The sequence below is a fragment of the Entelurus aequoreus genome, linkage group LG08 (assembly GCF_033978785.1).
Source record: "Entelurus aequoreus isolate RoL-2023_Sb linkage group LG08, RoL_Eaeq_v1.1, whole genome shotgun sequence".
In the NCBI taxonomy this organism is placed as follows: Eukaryota; Metazoa; Chordata; class Actinopteri; order Syngnathiformes; family Syngnathidae; genus Entelurus; species Entelurus aequoreus.
This window is the reverse complement of record NC_084738.1, coordinates 7954750-7973760: the sequence shown is the minus strand read 5'-3', so window position 1 is coordinate 7973760 and position 19011 is coordinate 7954750. Positions and strand designations below refer to the sequence as shown.

Here is a 19011-nt window from a genome sequence, read left to right as displayed (position 1 = left end):
TACATCCTTATTTCAAAATGGAATAAAATAATTTTTGTCCTCAAAATTCTACACACTAACCCATGACAATGTGAAAAATAATTTTAAAGTTTTTTGTTTATCTATTAAAAGTAAAAAACTAAGATAATCACATGTGCATAAGTATTCACAACCTTTGCCATACAGCTCAAAAGTGAACTCAAATGCATCCTGTTTCAACTGATCATCTTTGAAATGTTCCTACAGCTTAATTGGAGGTCACCTGTGGTAAATTTAGTTGATTGGACATGATTTGGAAAGGCACACACCTGTCTATATACAAAAGGTCCCACACGTGACAAGGCATGGCAGAGCACAAACCCAAAAAACATTTGAAGGCAAGGATGGAAAAATGGATGGAATTTTCTATATACCTCTGAGACAGGATTGTCTTAAGGAACACATCTGGGGAAGGATACATAAAAATATCTGGTTCTTTGAAGGTCACAATGAGCACAGTGGCCTCAATCATCTGTAAATGGAAGAAGATTGGAACCACCAGGACTCTTCCAAAAGCTGTCTGGCCGTCTAAACTGGGCGAGGGCCCTAGTCAGGGAGGTGACCAAGAACCCGATGGCCACTCTGTCAGAGCTACAGCATTCCTCTGTGGAGAGAGGGGGAACCTTCCAGAAGGGAAACCATCTCTGCAGCGATGTATGGTAGTGTGGCCAAACGGACGCCACTCCTAAGTAAAAAAGCACATGGTTTGCCAAAATGCACCGAAAAAGACTCTCAGACCATGAAAAAAATATATCTGGTCTGATGAGACAAAGATTGAAGTATTTGGCATGAATGCCAGGCATCATGTTTGGAGAAAACCAGGCACCACTTATCACCAGGACAAGAACATCCCTACAGTGAAGCATGGTGATGCCAGCATCATGCTGTGGAAATGTTTTTCAGTGGCAAGAACTGGAAGACTAGTCAGGAGAGAGGGAAAAATTAATGCAGCAATGTACAGAGACATCCTGGATGAAAACCTGCCCCAGAGCGCACTTGGACTCAGACTGGGGCGACGGTTCATCTTTCAGTAGGACAAACACTCTAAGCACACAGCCAAGACACTAAAAGAATGGCTGAAGGACAACTCTGTAAATGTCCTTGAGTAACCCAAACTTTAATCTGATTGAACATATTTGGAGAGATCTGAGAATGGCTGCACGCTGACGCTTCCCATCCAACTTGATGGAGCTTGAGAGGTGCTGCAAAGATGAATAGGCAAAAAGGAATGGGTGAAACTACCCAAAGATAGGTGTGCCAAGCTTGTGGCATCATATTCAAAAGACTTGAGGCTGTAATTGCTGCTAAAGGTGCATCAACAAAGTATTGAGCAAAGGCTGTGAATACTTATGTACATGTGATTTCTTAGTTTATTTTTGAAGAATTTGCAAAAAGCTCTAATTAAAAAAATTTTTTTTTTAAATAAATAAAAAAAGGTTTTCACATTCGTTATTATGGGGTATTGTGTGTAGTATGTTAAGGACCAAACTGAATGTATTCAATTTTGGAATAAGGTTGTAACAAAATGTGAAAAAAGTGAAGCGCTGTGAGTACTTTCCGGATGCACTGTATTAAAATTGAAGCGTTCTAGGAGGACCAAGCATGGATAAATTTATTTCAATTAATTTCAATGGGTGGGGCTGATTTGAGATACGGGTGTTTTGAGTTACATGTTTGGTTGTGGAAGCAATTAAGCTCGAAAATTGGAAGTACCATTGTACTTGTTTTTTATAATTGATATCGGATCGGGGATCGACCAAGTATAATGTCACAAAAAGTTAAGAATTTAAACCATATTTATCTAAATTAATGTTTTTATATTGTTTATTTTTAAAATACAATTGGCAGTTGAATCACTGCAATGTACTTATGTCAAAATCTATTCGCAGTTTCATGTATTTGCTAATTCTATGCTTAAAAATTCACTTCTGTTACTTTCCGTCCTGTTAATCATCTTTGGCCTAGGAACCATGTATAAAAATAATAAAAAAAACAAAAAGATGCCTAAAATGGGCCTATAGTTGTTAAATCTGTCAATTATAAGATGTAGGGTTTAGAAAATACATTAATTCAAGTTTATTTAAAAAAAGTTTTAACAGGCAAACAATGTTTTAAAAGAGTTTGCAATCGCTGGTGTACAACTAAATAACTAAGAAACTGAACGACTGTACTACAAAAAACAAGAGAATAAAAAAACACACATGATAAATGCCATCAACCTATGTCCTGTTTGGCTTTGAAAGATAATTGAAACATAAAAGTCCCCAGTGGGTTAAACACATGTTTTTTTTTTGTTTTATCTATTTCTCTAATGGGTTCTATTGAACTACAATGACTTTTACACCCTAAAATTATGCCTTATGGAAGTTATGATCTATCAGAGCCCAACAAACAGTCGTGACAAGAAGCACATCTGTCAAATCAAATATCCACACTTTCATTAATAAGGACAGGAGAGAGAGAGAAAAAAGATGTGCTACTTTTTGCTCCACTGCAACAAGTCAGTGGTGCTTACTGTGAACGATCCTGTCACATTCTGCCTTCCTTGTGAAGACACGCTGGAGGTTAAATCGCTTCTCTGTAAACAACTTGGCGATGAAATGTCAGCTTCCACAATAAAAGCTTATTTTAAAGCAGCGGCTTATTTGGCGGAAACTTGCAAGGTACAAGAAAGGAACTTCTTCTAATGTGCTTTCTGTGGGTTCAAGAAATTCATCATTATAGCGCTCCAGCTTTTACCACATGAGAAAGATAAGAACATCAACCTTTTCATATTGTTGGATAACACCTTTGTTTTTGTTTTTTAAATGACATACCTTTCAGTTTGTTGTGTTCGGAATCTGCGGGAAACAGAACATCCGGGAAGAGCTTCTCAAAGCTGTAGCCTACGTAGCGTGGTCGATTCTCCACGTAGGTCCTCACCGACTGGTTGAGTTTCATCAAGAATTCCTGAGACGGCGTCCCCAACTGTTCAATGACCTTATTCCATTGATCAATATCTTTAGGACACAATATTAAGAAAAGGACTGGGACAATAGTGAGGACACAGAATTTCATTAATTCATTGTTTAGTCTGGATCATTAAGAAGGGGCCTGTGGTGGTTTAAAACTATCAAAATTATAGTATGTTTATTTAATGGACATTTAAGTTACATTGTAAGGAGTGTGAGGAAAGTGGAAGTGTACATCAAAGTTCGGTGTGTATTTTACATAAAAAAACAACAAAAAAAACAATTACAACATTTGGACGTCTGCATAAGTAAGGCAGGTGATGCTGACTCAAGCTGTCCAGATGTTGGGAATGTGAGGATAAAAACTTAAAAAAATATTGTGTGGACATACAATAAATGCAGGTCCACCTGAGGGGACACATGAGCAAGCGGAACAACAACAAGTAGAAGAGAGGGGACTGAATGGACAAAAACTTGAAAATGGCATCCATACCATAAGTTGACTAATACAGTGGAGTTTCTGAAATCTAATGCCCATGAAATAATACAAGTCAGAAGTTGCTAAAAATAAATAAACACATAAAAAAATAGAGGAAAAATATGCTTTTGATTGGGGGTTTCCCCAATACAACTTTTTTTACTTCCAATACCGATATTGGAGTATTGGGCAATACAGATATTGATCTGATATCAGTACTAAAAATACATGCTTTTATTTTGTAGTGTGGAATGTTAGAAAAGGCTAGATTAAGTGAATTTACTCAAACCGAGAACAAAAGGAGGTATGAAAAAGAATCTAATCAAACAGAGAACAAAAAGAGGTATGAAAAACGATCTATTTTTTGTTAACCGTTTGAAATGGATTTATGCGGTCCTAAGGGTTTAAATAGAGTGGTAAAAGGTTTTGGCGACAACTTAAGGCCACAATAATTCCTTAAATTAAGCTCATGATGCAGTTAATTGAATGATGCGGACACATTTGCTGACACGTTTGTTACTGGATACTGTCTAATACGTTTATGCTTTGCAGACTTGGTATATGTAAGTCATTTGTAACTACAGTATAATTATTTGATACTTGTTTTTATTGACATATGTGTTTTAGATAGAGATAGATATAGACAGAGAGATGGATAGATTTAGATATAGATAGCTAGACATAGATACAGATAGATAGAAATAGAGCTATAGATAGAAACAGATACACAGATAGATCGATAGATATAGCTAGATAGAGATAGATATAGAGATAGCTCAATAGATATAACTAGACAGAGATAGCTAGATAGATATAGTTAGAGATAGATGGATATACAAACCCCGTTTCCATATGAGTTGGAAAATTGTATTAGATGTAAATATAAACAGAATACAATGATTTGCAAATCCTTTTCAACCCATATTCAATTGAATGCACTACAAAGACAAGATATTTGATGTTCAAACTCATAAACTTTTTTTTTTTTTTGCAAATAATAATTAACTTAGAATTTCATGGCTGCAACACGTGCCAAAGTAGTTGGGAAAGGGCATGTTCACCACTGTGTTACATGGACTTTCCTTTTAACAACACTCAGTAAACGTTTGGGAACTGAGGAGACACATTTTTTAAGCTTCTCAGGTGGAATTCTTTCCCATTCTTGCTTGATGTACAGCTTAAGTTGTTCAACAGTCCGGGGGTCTCTGTTGTGGTATTTTAGGCTTCATAATGCGCCACACATTTTCAATGGGAGACAGGTCTGGACTACAGGCAGGCCAGTCTAGGACCCGCAATCTTTTATTATGAAACCACGTTGATGTAACACGTGGCTTGGCATTGTCTTGCTAAAATAAGCAGGGGCGTCCATGGTAACGTTGCTTGGATGGCAACATGTGTTGCTCCAAAACCTGTATGTACCTTTCAACATTAATGGCGCCTTCACAGATGTGTAAGTTACCCATGTCTTGGGCACTAATACACCCCCATACCATCACAGATGCTGGCTTTTCAACTTTGCGCCTATAACAATCCGGATGGTTCTTTTCCTCTTTGGTCGGAAGGACACGACGTCCACAGTTTCCAAAAACAATTTGAAACGTGGACTCGTCAGACCACAGAACACTTTTCCACTTTGTATCAGTCCATCTTAGATGAGATCAGGCCCAGCGAAACCGACGGCGTTTCTGGGTGTTGTTGATAAACGGTTTTCGCCTTGCATAGGAGAGTTTTAACTTGCACTTACAGATGTAGCGACCAACTGTAGTTACTGACAGTGGTTTTCTGAAGTGTTCCTGAGCCCATGTGGTGATATCCTTTACACACTGATGTCGCTTGTTGATGCAGTACAGCCTGAGGGATCGAAGGTCACGGGCTTAGCTGCTTACGTGCAGTGATTTCTCCAGATTCTCTGAACCCTTTGATGATATTATGGACCGCAGATGGTGAAATCCCTATAGTCCTTGCAATAGCTGGTTGAGAAATGTGTTTCTTAAACTGTTCAACAATTTGTTCACGCATTTGTTGACAAAGTGGTGACCCTAACCCCATCCTTGTTTGTGAATGACTGAGCATTTCATGGAATCTACTTTTATACCCAATCATGGCACCCACCTGTTCCCAATTTGCCTGTTTACCTGTGGGATGTTCCAAATAAGTGTTTGATGAGCATTCCTCAACTTTATCAGTATTTATTGCCACCTTTCCCAACTTCTTTGTCACGTGTTGCTGGCATCAAATTCTAAAGTTAATGATTATTTGCAAAAAAAAAAAAAGTTTATCAGTTTGAACATCAAATATGTTGTATTTGTAGCATATTCAACTGAATATGGGTTGAAAATGATTTGCAAATCATTGTATTCTGTTTATATTTACATCTAACACAATTTCCCAACTCATATGGAAACGGGGTTTGTATCTACATAGAGACAGTTAGAGATAGATATAGCTAGATATAACTAGAGAGATAAAGCTAGAGATAGATAGATCGATAGATATAGCTAGATAGATACAGAAATAGCTAGACAGATAGAGAGATATGTATAGTTAGATACACAAATAGATATAGAGGTAGATAGATATAGCTAGAGATGGATAGCTATATCTAAATAGAGATAGATATAACTGGATAGAGATAGCTAGAGATAGAGCGAGGGAGGGATGGATAGATACACAGATGTTTAGCTTAGTTAGCTCTTCTACCTTTAATGATACAACACTTCGGAATTCAAACCATATTTACCTTAAGTCTTATTTTTATATTGTTTATTTTTTAAATACAATCCACAATTATATCACTGCAATGTGCTTATTGTCAACACGCTATTCGCATAAATCATGTATTTTCTATTTGGGGGGGGGGTTACCCACATATGCGGTCCTCTCCAAGGTTTCTCATAGTCATCCACATTGATGTCCCACTGGGGTGAGTTTTCCTTGCCCGTATGTGGGCTCTGTACCGAGGATGTCGTTGTGGCTTGTACAGCCCTTTGAGACACTTGTGATTTAGGGCTATATAAATAAACATTGATTGATTGATTGATATTTATATGAAGTGAAGTGAAGTGAATTACATTTATATAGCGCTTTTTCTCAAGTGACTCAAAGCGCTTTACATTGTGAAACCCAATATCTAAGTTACATTTAAACCAGTGTGGGTGGCACTGGGAGCAGGTGGGTAAAGTGTCTTGCCCAAGGACACAACGGAAGTGACTAGGATGGCGGAAGCGGGGATCGAACCTGCAACCCTCAAGTTGCTGGCACGGCTGCTCTACCAACCGAGCTATACCGCCCCGGTATAGCTCGGTATGCTAAAAAAACTTAGGAACCATGTATACAAATAAAGTTGCCTTAAATAAGCCAATACATATTTTTAGAAGATCAATATGTCTATTATCAGATTTGGGGTTGAAAAAAGACATACTGTACATTTAAGTTTATTTAGGGAAATTTTCAACAAGCAAACAGCACTGATTCCGTGGAAAGGTCCTTTGACAAATGTTTTAAAAGAGCTTACATTCGCTGGTGTACATACTCAAACTGTAAACTCCTCATTAAGAACACCGCTAAACTTGTACATACCACAGAAAATAGCTTCTATGCGAAAAAAAGGAAACATTATTAATATCTATTTCTCCATCCATTCAGTGTAAGAATCCTTTAGTAAATATTTTAGTTAAGTTGGTTAAAGCAATAGAACCACTCCACTATGTTATGTTTCTTAATGAATGAATGAATGACTTGTCATTGTGTGAACAAGGAGTGAGACAAAAAGATGAGAAGATGGCATTTTTTGGTGGATTGGGATGGACCTTGAACTTAAGGATACGATCAGTGCCTGGAAACAACACACTACCTCGGACCATTTCAGCCATGATGCAGCCAACAGACCAGACATCGACTGAAAAATGAAATGACAACCACCAAATTAGCATGCAGGACGGAAAATAAAAATAACTCAAAAAGACAAAAACATGAGGACAAGGAACATTATGTGATGTGTGGTGAGACTAAACAATGAAATACATGCACTGTAACAAAATAATGTATCCATCAGTGGTTTATTGACCTTCAGGCTAGTACAAACCAGCCAAAAACATTTTGTGGTTGTCAACTCTAGAAAACCAAAGTTTGCTATTTAATAGGATGGTAAAAAATACATCCAAAGAAAGGTGCTACCGATAAACCATATAAGAGCAAAAGAAAATAAAAAAATACACTTTTAATTGTTGACTCATTTCAATAAAGGCTGCAAGCGCTTCAAGGATACAATCCCTTCCCGGAAAAAGGATTTTGTGGCGTACCATTTCTGCCATAATGCATCCCACAGCCCATATATCCACTACATGTGTGCAGCATTAAAAAGGGGGGAAAGAGAATAAGCAATACAAAAGTCAGCAGGGGGTTAGGGGGAAATGTTAAACGACTTTGGCCAAAGGTAATAAAACAAGAACATTAAAAGGAATTATTTTTAATACATACCAGATCATAGAGTGTGTTATAAACGATATATAGTTTTTTGCTAACTATAAAGTAAAAATATGTTTATGTGATTGTGAATATCTGATTGGAGAAAACAATGTTTTACTTGTCATAACCTTAATTATTTTTGTTTAAATAAATGCACATCATCACCATTGAAATTACACTTTAAACATGTATGCATTAATAAAAAAATAAATAAAGCTCTATTGTAGCTGCCGTATGTCCACACATTTAAAGTTGCTGGCACTCCATGAGTCCCGGGTTTATTATTATATTTATTTATATTATATTTTTAATAGTGATTTACAATCATTAACGATTAATTGAAGCAACAGAATATAAATCAAAACTTTTTTCTAATTGATTATTTAGTCAATTAATCATTGCAGGCCTACCCTGATGTGCCCTGATTAAATTAAGGTAATATTTGGACACTATATAAAAAAAACGGTTTCTCATTTAATTGGGTTAAAAATGCTGTAATAAGAATATAATCCTGTGGCTTTTTAATTTTATTTTTTTATATTTAATTATTCTTTAGTTTTTTGTACTGCATAAGCCAAGACATGGTATATTTCAGTGGGTCTGCGTCTCAGGAAGTATTCCCAGTATATGTCAACGCAGTTATGATCCAGATTCTCTTGAATTTCAATAAATGTATGTCATTCATGGTGAGTATTGTTCTTAAACAATCTTAACTGCATGCAGTTATGACAATGAGAGTCATTACACCACGTGAGTTTTAGCCAAGATGCATCCCAATCAGGCCAGGCCTCATAAAACACCAAAGACTTGCTTGAAGGGGAACGGGAAACTTTTTTGGGAAATTTTGCCTATTGTTCAAAATCATTGTGAAAGACATGACGGATGGATTTTTTTAAATGCATTCTAACAATTACATAAACGTAAATAAAAGTCTGCTTACAGTAGAATGTCCTCTATTTCACCCATAAAATCAAATAAATTACCATTCAAAAACTGCCAACAATACTCCATTTACATTTCTTGATTTGAATATAAACCAAGTAATAGTGATATTGTTATTATAACCGCTAACAGAGACAAACTATAGCGGCGCTGTGATCCCAAGCATATGTACAATTTTGACATAATCGACTGGCGAGGTGTTTCCTTGCTTCCTGGAAGTTTATTGTCGATCATAAATCACGCATCTCACCTGGACAGAAGAAGTCTGAGGATGTTGTCCGACAAGTTGGTACACTTTGACAGCCATTTAGGACCCAGAAATGGCGAGAACGACACAAAAAGACGCTTGGTTCCCCCGTTTCTATGTGAGAATTATGGTAATTCTTCATCTAAATGGAAATATATAAACATCCTAGCAGTGGGCATCCTAAAGACAGCAGACATTGCACAGTAAGTGATAATTTTTTTATGTCTGTTGGCTCTCATGAAATTTGCCCTTTACTACTTTACATATATACTTACATCATGTATATAAAACCTCAATACAGGTGTTTGGATGTTTTTAAGGGCTACATAGGCAGAAAGAGCGGCTCCCATAGCTACATTGCTCCCATTATAAGCCGACTTTTGATCGCATTTATTTAATATTTATAATGCAAAAAAAATTACATCCATCGTCATGTCTTTTATAATGATTGTGAACGATAGGCTATAAAATTTTTAAAAGTCCCTTTAAAACACATAAGAAGTTTCTTTACAGAACAAAGATGCTTGTCATGCCATCATCATCACCATCATAATCATAGTAATCATAATTCCCCCTAAGCTTGACCTTTTGGAAGAGCAAGAAAACAATACAAAGGTTAGAGCCATGCAGCAGGCCAGACGGTTATTTAAGGAGGTCCTCACTGGCCAGTAACCCACTCACCGTTAGCCTGGTAGCCCATGCCCAGGATGACTTCAGGGGCACGATAGTAGCGGGTGACCACGTAGGGCGTCATCAGGAGGCCGGTGGCAGCTGTCCTGGCTAGGCCAAAGTCCAGGATCTTTAGTGTGCAGTCAGATTTGACCACTATGTTACTTGGCTTTAGATCCTGAAATATAAACATTTGTGAGGTTTGGCGGAAAATACATTGAAAAAATAATCTACAGGTATTTTTTCTAGTATGAGTGCATATCTAACTTTGTCACATTTTATGTATGTATTAAGGTTTATTGGGATGCATGATTCTGCCAAAAAAATCCCAATGTACTTGCTTATAATTAAGGTCGCAATTCTCTGGGACAATTAACGCATGGACACAATGTCACCATGTGCTTACATGTTAAAGAACTCACACTGTATTCATTGTCATCATTATAATTATTAATATTAGTCTCGAAAGGACAGTTGACAGAAACTTTTCTAATGAAAATTAATAGAAAGACTGAACATAATCTATCAAGGCAAAATAAATGTTATTTAATTCAAGCGATCACTATACTAACCAGCGAGGCGCACTGAGGGACAGGAAAATCGAAGAGGAAAATTGTCTGAAAACATAATCTTTTCAAAATGTTGATCAAATAACCACCATTACATGTTATGTAGGACCACAAATAAGTGTTATAAATGTAGAAAAAAATTACAACATGACCCCTATAACACATTGGACAATCTCACTCATGTATGATTAGACAGAATAAATCCCTGATCGGATCCCTTGTTGGGGTACGTTGAGAATTGTTATGGGCACACAAAATGTTGCAACAAATATATCGTAATAAACATAAATATCAGTGTGATATAAAAATAATTATACATTTTTTAACAATCACCTGAAAATCAGGTACTACAAACACTTATTTGGATCAACTTTAGTCAGGAAATGTTTCAAAGCACTTGTGGCCCATTAGGTCAACGCAATGAAACCATTACACTAACTGTGGCTCAGTTTCTCTTAAGGAAGCCTGTTAAACTTCTTTACTTCATCTTCGGACTTAAAGAGACAATCCCCCCTGACCTCAAAAGTCAAATCTGTGGCCATGAGTCATGTTGCATCTGTTCACCTAGTGAAAGCTTTGCGTGCAAAGACGTGCCAGTGTGAGTGTGACTCGTTTTCTCTGCCGACGGCTGAATTAGTTCTGCTTGGCAGACCAAGAGTCTCTCCTACTGCCTATTCAATGCGGGTGATTGACATGTGACTATGCATTGTACACAACTGGCTCAAGAGGAGTTTTGGTTTTGTTTTGTTTTATTATTTGTGTATGTCTTTTTGTGTCGCTTGAAGGTGAACAGTGTATAATAGCAACTTGTTGATCTTTAGGATTCTGTTGTGTGTTTGTTTTTACCAAAATGTCAATAAATCGAATGTGTGTGCGAGAGAACTGACCCTATGTATGATTCCAGCTGCATGCAAGTGTTTGATTCCACACAGCATCTGGTAAAGTAAGTAGGACAGCCTCTCGTGATCCAGTTCCATCTGAATCACCTGGCAGAGGTTGGCATCCATCAACTCCATCACTAGATATCTGTCAAAGACATGCAGGTGGGTGAGTATGAGCAATATCCTTAAAATTAAAGTTCTCGATTAAATCCCCTTATTTTGAAAGTCATTTTTGCCATATGTATCATAACCACAAACAGGATGTAATGCATTTTTATATATATATATATATATATACGTATATATATATTTACGGGTAATTTATGTATGGCCAAGAACACACAACATTTTAAAAATACTACTTTTTCTGTATCAAAACAGGGAGCAAGGAATATAATAAATTGTAAAAACAAGTGCTAAAATCAAATTAAGGGCTTTGTTAAATTGAAGTAGTTTCTTGTATTTGCTGACACATATAGTCCATCCAGAAAGTACTCACAGACCTTGTTTAGCACTGTCAATTGGTTCCAAACATGACCCCCATAAATGAATTACTGCAAAGTACTTATAAATCTAATATGTTCATAGCTACAGCATAAAAAACTATTAACTTTTAAATACATTTTTTTCAACAAAATGAAAGCCCTCTAGGAATGAAATAACACCCTTTTAGTCAATTTTACACTCAGTGGCCACAGCAAGATCAGATTGTTGACAATACTACTCTAGTATTGATATTTTTAGTTCATTTAACCATTGTTATGATTAAAATGCTTAATTTAGGGCAAAATGCTGTAGAATATTCTTAATTTGTTTTTTTTCCGCATTTGAAGCGAAAACTGTAAATTATTTTTACCCCTCAAAATTCTACACAAACACACTTACTTTATGTATGATATTTTTCTCATATATTGAAAAAAAATAAATGTTCCATGTTTTTATCATAGCAACACAGTTGTGTGTTGAATTCAGAGAGAAAAAATGTATATACCGGTATTCCATTTTGGAATAAAGGCATGAAAAAGGGAAGCGCTGTGACTACTTTGAGGATGCACGGTCACACTTGCATCCTGTGGCATTTGGGAACTGACAGCTACAATTCCTTTCATAAATGATGATGTAATAATAACTGACAGCTGTTACATCACCGGCTGTGAAATGTAGTCAGGAACTTTTAGATTTATAATTAACAGACAACGTCTCTCACTTCAAGGCTCATTATTTGTCTCCATAAGAGTAACACGTTTAAATAATTAGATCATTACACGGTCAAGTGAATAATATGCAAATGTGCATGAGAAAAATACATAACATATACAATGCAATATAAATTGCCACATATGCGCTCACACAAATGTAGGGCTCTTTTTCATCCTTTGAACTTTGTGTTTATTCTGCTACCCTCCAGCCAGGATTTGTCCAACTTCCTTTTAAACTCCAATCAGGCAGAAGCACAAGCACACGCGCGCACACACACACGCACACACTCACAGTTATACTTTAATGGGTTGCTACTAAATCATGACTCCTCTTCACTCCCTTGCACTTCTTGCTAGTTTAAATGCCAATATTGATTTTAAATACATGTATCATTTCCTGAACCTTCAAAATGAAAAACCAGTATTGGAAACATCATCTTGCTTTTATTTTAAGTGCTGGAATTTAACTACATGAGTCTTACACACTAACAATAGATTCAGATTCACTGTTTAAGCATCTAAATGTCAAAGAATATAATCCAAGACTCCTGTGCGGTACTTCCTGCATTAAATGACAAACACATCAAGTGGCCTAAGCTTTATGCAGGGTTGGACTACTCACACATCTTGGAACTCCTCCAGTGTCTTCTGAGGTGTGAATACATGTAATAGGCCGATTATCTGTTGAGAAAAGCGGATAAAGCATTATAATGGCATCTAAAAAGGTTGCACAAGTCTAAGCAATTATCAATACCAGCTAGTCATTTTGTCCATGCCTGGTGCAGCAGTACTGAGAAGCAGTGTGTATAATACAATACAAGTTACATTTGCATGAAAGTCTGCCATCTAAACATTCGGTATAACATTCTTTGTAGGGCTGAAGCTATCGATTAGTTTTGTAATCTATCAATTAGTTTGTTCGATTAATCAAGTAATTGGATATAAAACACTTTATAGCCTCAATGTGTATTTTAGGGGGAATACTGGTAGTTGAAATACAAAAATGTTTTTGCTTGCCATAACCTTCATTACCTCTGTTCTATTTACCTTATATCTTACTTTTGTACCTTTTTTTACCATTTATTTACCTTCTGTTTGCCTTCTTGTACCTTTTTATCTTTTTATTTACCTCCTTTTTACCTTTTAGTCAACTTGCATTTACCTTCTATCTACCTTTAATTTACTTTTTTAACTTTAATTTACCTTCTCTTTACTTTATTTTACATTGTATTAACCTTTTAATTACCATTCTCATTACCTTGTATTTAATTTGTTGTACCAAGCGGTAGAAAATGGATGGATGGATTTTACAGTAATCTAAATAAAATGGAAATAAAACCTACATTCTTGTGGTTGACACATTTCATCAGCACTAGTTCTCTGTAGGCTCGTTTCGCATGAGTTTGATTCTGAAAGGGTCGGCTCAGCTTCTTGATGGCGACGTTCCTTTCCAAGTTGTGGTCGTAAGCTGAACTGGAGGTGAAAATACAAAACAAAGGTTCAGGCAAGAAATTCTATCAAATTGCAACGGTTTAACAGAAGGTGCAGCCAAACTCATAGGAAAGTCATATCAAGAGTCCTTGTGGCCTAGAGGCTCTACAAATCCCATTTGCTCCTGTTGTAGAGGATTTTGGTTGGCTTGTGCCTTTAAAGTGTTCCATAAATATGAGCTAAAAATAGCCTCTAGCCTGTGAAATGAAAAGCAGTAACATGTTGCAACAACTCTAAAAGCAAAAAGAAGAGATAATGTTATCAAACACACATCACATGTAGTCGTTTTTATCTATGACATCCTAAAAGCCGTAAGTGGGCGAGATATCATGTTTGAAACACTTTGGAAAGTTAGCTCCCTCCAAGCATTTGCGCAAAGGTTGCTGGTCATGTTATGATTTTTAATCTACATTTAAAACACCTAACTGTGGCCTACATAGCCTGTAATGGCAGTGCTCCGATCAGAATTATGCATAAATTTTGCTTGACAGACCCATCGAAAAAGAGCTGTTTTGGGGGGCGATATCCAGGCCCCGCCCCGTCACGCTGACTACAACTGCGTCCAGGCCCGGTCAGCCATTTTTGTAGCGTTTGAGTCTGATACACTTCCCACAAGGGAATGAAAAATATCATACATTAAAATTATATTATACTTTTCATTAGAAATGGCAACAGCAAAATATTTTGTACATGTGCGAGCAAGATTCTGATAGGGAGGGAGAGGAAAGCGAAAAGGACGAAACAAAACCAAGGCTTAAAATGAAAAAATCTAAAAGGTATGTTTATTAGCTTTCTCATTCACATCAAATCAAACTGTATTTATAAAGATCTTTTTTTACAGACCTAAAAACGATGCCCCCATAATAATGACGCTGATGATGGTGTTCAGACGTTAATATTCCTTGCTACTCCACGTAAATATTGGCTATTTTTGTTTGTTGTATTCTTTCTATGTTGCTTTATCAATACAGAAAGAATGAACAGCATAGATTATTGCTTCTGAACACTGTGTTCCTTTTTTTCTGCCACATCAGTCATTTGAAATGATACATGTTTGTCAAAAGTCTGTACATTACATTCACCCTTTGCCATCGCTTTGTTTCTAGAAACACACATGTGACCAACGGGTCAACTATCTGATGCATTCTTTATTAAGAGGACATGCGTCAATAGTCACGCGTGCCTAGGCAAAATGTGTTTAATCTGATCATAATTCGGATTAGAATGTTCCTGTGCACATGGGACCCTGAAAAAAATGATGTGATTATGATGTGGATTTTCATGCATCACACCTAAATCGGAATTCTTTACTTTGACATGCGCAGCACCATACCATAAACAGAAATATATGTTATTACTTGTGTTATGGCGCCATTTTTTGGACGAGTTCGCTCACTGCAAGTGCTGAAAAAGCAGTGACTTTCGCTGTAAACAAACATGGCTTTGTGCATATCTGCTTGTCCGACACTGTATCTGTAATTTTTCCTTCTTTTCACTACTTTTGTTTTTGTTAGTCTCGTATTTAGAGCAATAGACTCAACAGTATTTAACGCTACTTATGTACATTTTGAAGGGGGGAATACAGCAACAAGACAATCGCCTTATTTCGAGACTATTTAATTTAGTCCCCCCTCCACCACCAAAGTATAGCGGACGTCAAAGACATGTGCAGTAAGGATAATTTCAACCCAAATTTCGGATGATGTGTTTTCATGCGCTACAATCCGAATGACTCACGGCATTAACCACCCGTCGCGATCGGAATGAAATTTTGACCGGGTCAGAATATTCTGAATGGCCTGTTTACATTTTAATCCAAATAAATGTGTCCATGTGCACATAGAGTTGTGGTCAAAAGTTTACATACACTTTTGAAGGACATATTGTCATGGCTGTCTTGAGTTTCAAATAATTTCTACAGCTCTTATTTTTTTGTGATAGAGTGATTGGAGCACATACTTGTTGGTCACAAAAAACATTCATGAAGTTTGGTTCTTTTATTAATTTATTATGGGTCTACTGAAAATGTGACCAAATCTGCTGGGTCAAAAGTATACATACAGCAGTGTTAATATTTGGTTACATGTCCTTGGCAAGTTTCACTGCAATAAGGCGCTTTTGGTAGCATCCACAAGCTCCTGGCAACCTTCTGGTTTCATTTTTGACAAAATTGGTGCAGTTCAGCTAAATTTGTTGGTTTTCTGACATCGACTTGTTTCTTCAGCATTGTCCACGTGTTCTCAATGGGGTTTAAGTCAGGACTTCTAGTCTGATTTAACTATTCCTTTACCACTTTTGACATGTGTTTTGGGTCATTGTCCGGTTGGAACACCCAACTGCGCCCAAGACCCAACCTCCGGGCTGATGATTTTAGGTTGTCCTGAAGAATTTAGAGGTAATCCTCCTTTTTCATTGTCCCATTTACTCTCTGTAAGCACCAGTTCCATTAGCAGCAAAACAGGCCCAGAGCAAAATACTACCACCACCATGCTTGACGGTAGGCATGGTGTTCTAGGGATTAAAGGCCTTGCTTTTTCTCCTCCAAACATATTGCTGGGTATTGTGGCCAAACAGCTCGATTTTTGTTTCATCTGACCACAGAACTTTCCTCCAGAAGGTCTTATCTTTGTCCATGTGATCAGCAGCAAACTTTAGACAAGCCTTAAAGTGTCGCTTCTGGAGCAAGGGCTTCCTTCTTTCATGGTAGTCTCTCAGTCAATGGTGATGCAAAACACGCTTGACTGTGGATACTGACACCTGTGTTCCAGCAGCTTCCAATTCATTGCAGACCTTCTATTTGGTGGTTCTCGTTTGACTCTTGATCATCCTGACCAAGTTTCTCTCAGCAGCAGGTGAAAGCTTAGCAGCGTAGCTCGGTTGGTAGAGCGGCCATGCCAGCAATCTGAGGGTTCCAGGTTCAATCCCCCCTTCTGCCATCGTAGTCACAGCTGTTGTGTCCTTGGGCAAGACACTTCAGCCACTTGCTCCCAGTGCCACCCACACTAGGGATGATGTTCGAAATCGGTTCTCCCGGTCGTTCGATAACAAAAGAACCTATTCCATGGACTCAAATCCCTTTTTGAGAACCGGTTCCCGTTATCGAGGCCACAATAGTAAAGAAAAAGAGTTGGTTCTTTATTCGAATCCCTGGGAACGAATCCCTTCCCACGTACAGGAAATGCCCTGTGGGACCTGCAATGTTATGTCCATTTGATTGTAGACTCTTACTGACACCTTGTGGCGATATGAAAATACTACGCGTCATTAGTTTGGGCACTTCCGGGTTGAGACAATTGAGAAGTAGCCCAGTGTTAGCTCTTACAAGCCTTGGAAAAGATAAGTCTGTAAGTAAACTGTTTAACTTATTTATGTAACTCAATATTAAGGTGGAAAGTGTTTAAGTTTGATACTAAGATGTTTATTGAAAAACGATTTTTCTGCACTGTTTCAATGGATGTTTTGAGGACTTAAAATGTGCTTCCATCTGTTGAAAAGCTCTATGGAGATGATGATTTCATTTTCCAACATGATCTGGCACCTGCCCACAGTGCCAAAACCACCAGTAACTGGTGTACTGACCATGGCATTACTGTCCTCAGCAATGCCACAGGCTGATTGCCTCCATGCCACGCCGCATTGATGCAGTAATCCGTGCATAAGGATTCCCAACCAAGTACTGAGTGCATTAATTGACATTTTCAAATGTTTGATTTTGTTTTGCTGTTATAAATCTTTTTTTTTACTTGGTCTGAGGAAATATTCTAATTTTTTGAGATGGGATTTTTGAGTTTTCTTAAGATGTATGCCATAATCAGCAATATTAAAATAATAAAAGGCTTGCAATATTTCAGTTGATGTGTAATGAATCCAGAATGTATGACTTTTTTTTTTTTTTTTTTTTTTTTTAAATTGCATTACAGATAATAAAGAACTTTATCACAATATTCTAATTTTCTGAGACAGTCCTGTACAGATGCGCCCGGCAGAGAACAAGGTACGGGAGAAGCAGGGGACAGCCAGCCATCAAACCAGCGAGAGACAACACCCCGCATGGGCAGAATGGCGGTACACGTCCCACCCCCAGGAGCCCAGAGACTCCCCGCAGCCGGACGAGAAGACCACCCCAATACACGAGCAACTGGGCCCCCACGAGCCCAACCCCACACCCCACTGCACAGCATGGGGCCACAGGATCCACCCCAACAATGGTGGATCCTGCCCCCGAGGGAAAAAGAAGAAAAGGGGCAAGAAAAAAAAAAGAAGAAGGAAAAAAGATCACAGATACACTGCTGACACACCAGGTCACTACCCCAGCAGCTGGCCGCCTTGCAACACTGCAAAATACAATGCAGCTGCCACGATGGAAGCACGGAGACTAGACCCAGCAGGCAAACCAAAACGGGCATCCGGAAGGGGTGGACGGCGGGACCCAGGGCCCCCAGACACGCAGCCCGGCTGCAGTAGCCTGAGACACCTTTTTGAGCACATTCAACAATACTGTGATAATAATGATAACCGTGCAGGGTTTTTCTCTTAATGTATTTGATTGTGGCAGTGCGCCATGGCAACAAATTCTCCACCACACTTAACAAAATAAAGTAAGATAATGTATTGTAGCGCTCAGAAGACACACAAAGTCAGACGCTCTTTTATAGCTTTTGTCAACGGGCCCAATGCCAACAAGTATTTACGCCGTGCACACACGGCTGTCTCCGTGTTTCACTCCGAGACACACTACATTTCCTCATTCTCCGCCGATACGGTGTGTTCAGACCATAGGAAAATGAGCATCATAACACACTAACATACACATCAACACAAGCACGTAGTTTTGGTATGAATGGATATATATTAGGGGTGTAACGGTACGTGTATTTGTATTTAACCGCTTCGGTACGGGGGTTCCGGTTCGGTGGCGTACCGAACGAGTTTCCACACGAACATATTAAGTATTAAGCAGAGCAGCTAAAGTCTTAACAAGCTGCTCTGCTTTCTGCCTCTGTCTCTGTCAGTCTCCTACACAGCACCCAGCATTGTCCCACCCACACAACCATCTGATTGGTTACAACCTTAACGGTAACAGTCAATCAGCAGTGCGT

The 19011-nt window shown here is 37.9% G+C and overlaps 1 protein-coding gene across 4 annotated transcripts in view; it reads right to left on the bottom strand.

Annotated features, from left to right (window-relative positions):
- Positions 1-19011, bottom strand: part of LOC133655359 (mitogen-activated protein kinase 8) — a 45353-nt gene that overhangs the window by 12349 nt on the left and 13993 nt on the right. For 2 of the 4 annotated variants that reach the window (XM_062055434.1, XM_062055436.1), the window contains exons 3-8: positions 13765-13894; positions 13044-13102; positions 11229-11367; positions 9785-9950; positions 7715-7786; positions 2835-3017 (exon numbers count right to left, since the gene is read on the bottom strand). In XM_062055434.1, coding sequence (XP_061911418.1) covers positions 2835-3017; positions 7715-7786; positions 9785-9950; positions 11229-11367; positions 13044-13102; positions 13765-13894 — 749 coding nt within the window. Of the gene's footprint in view, positions 1-2834; positions 3018-7273; positions 7346-7714; positions 7787-9784; positions 9951-11228; positions 11368-13043; positions 13103-13764; positions 13895-19011 lie in introns of all 4 variants that reach the window. The other 2 variants (XM_062055433.1, XM_062055435.1) reach the window with 1 other exon arrangement.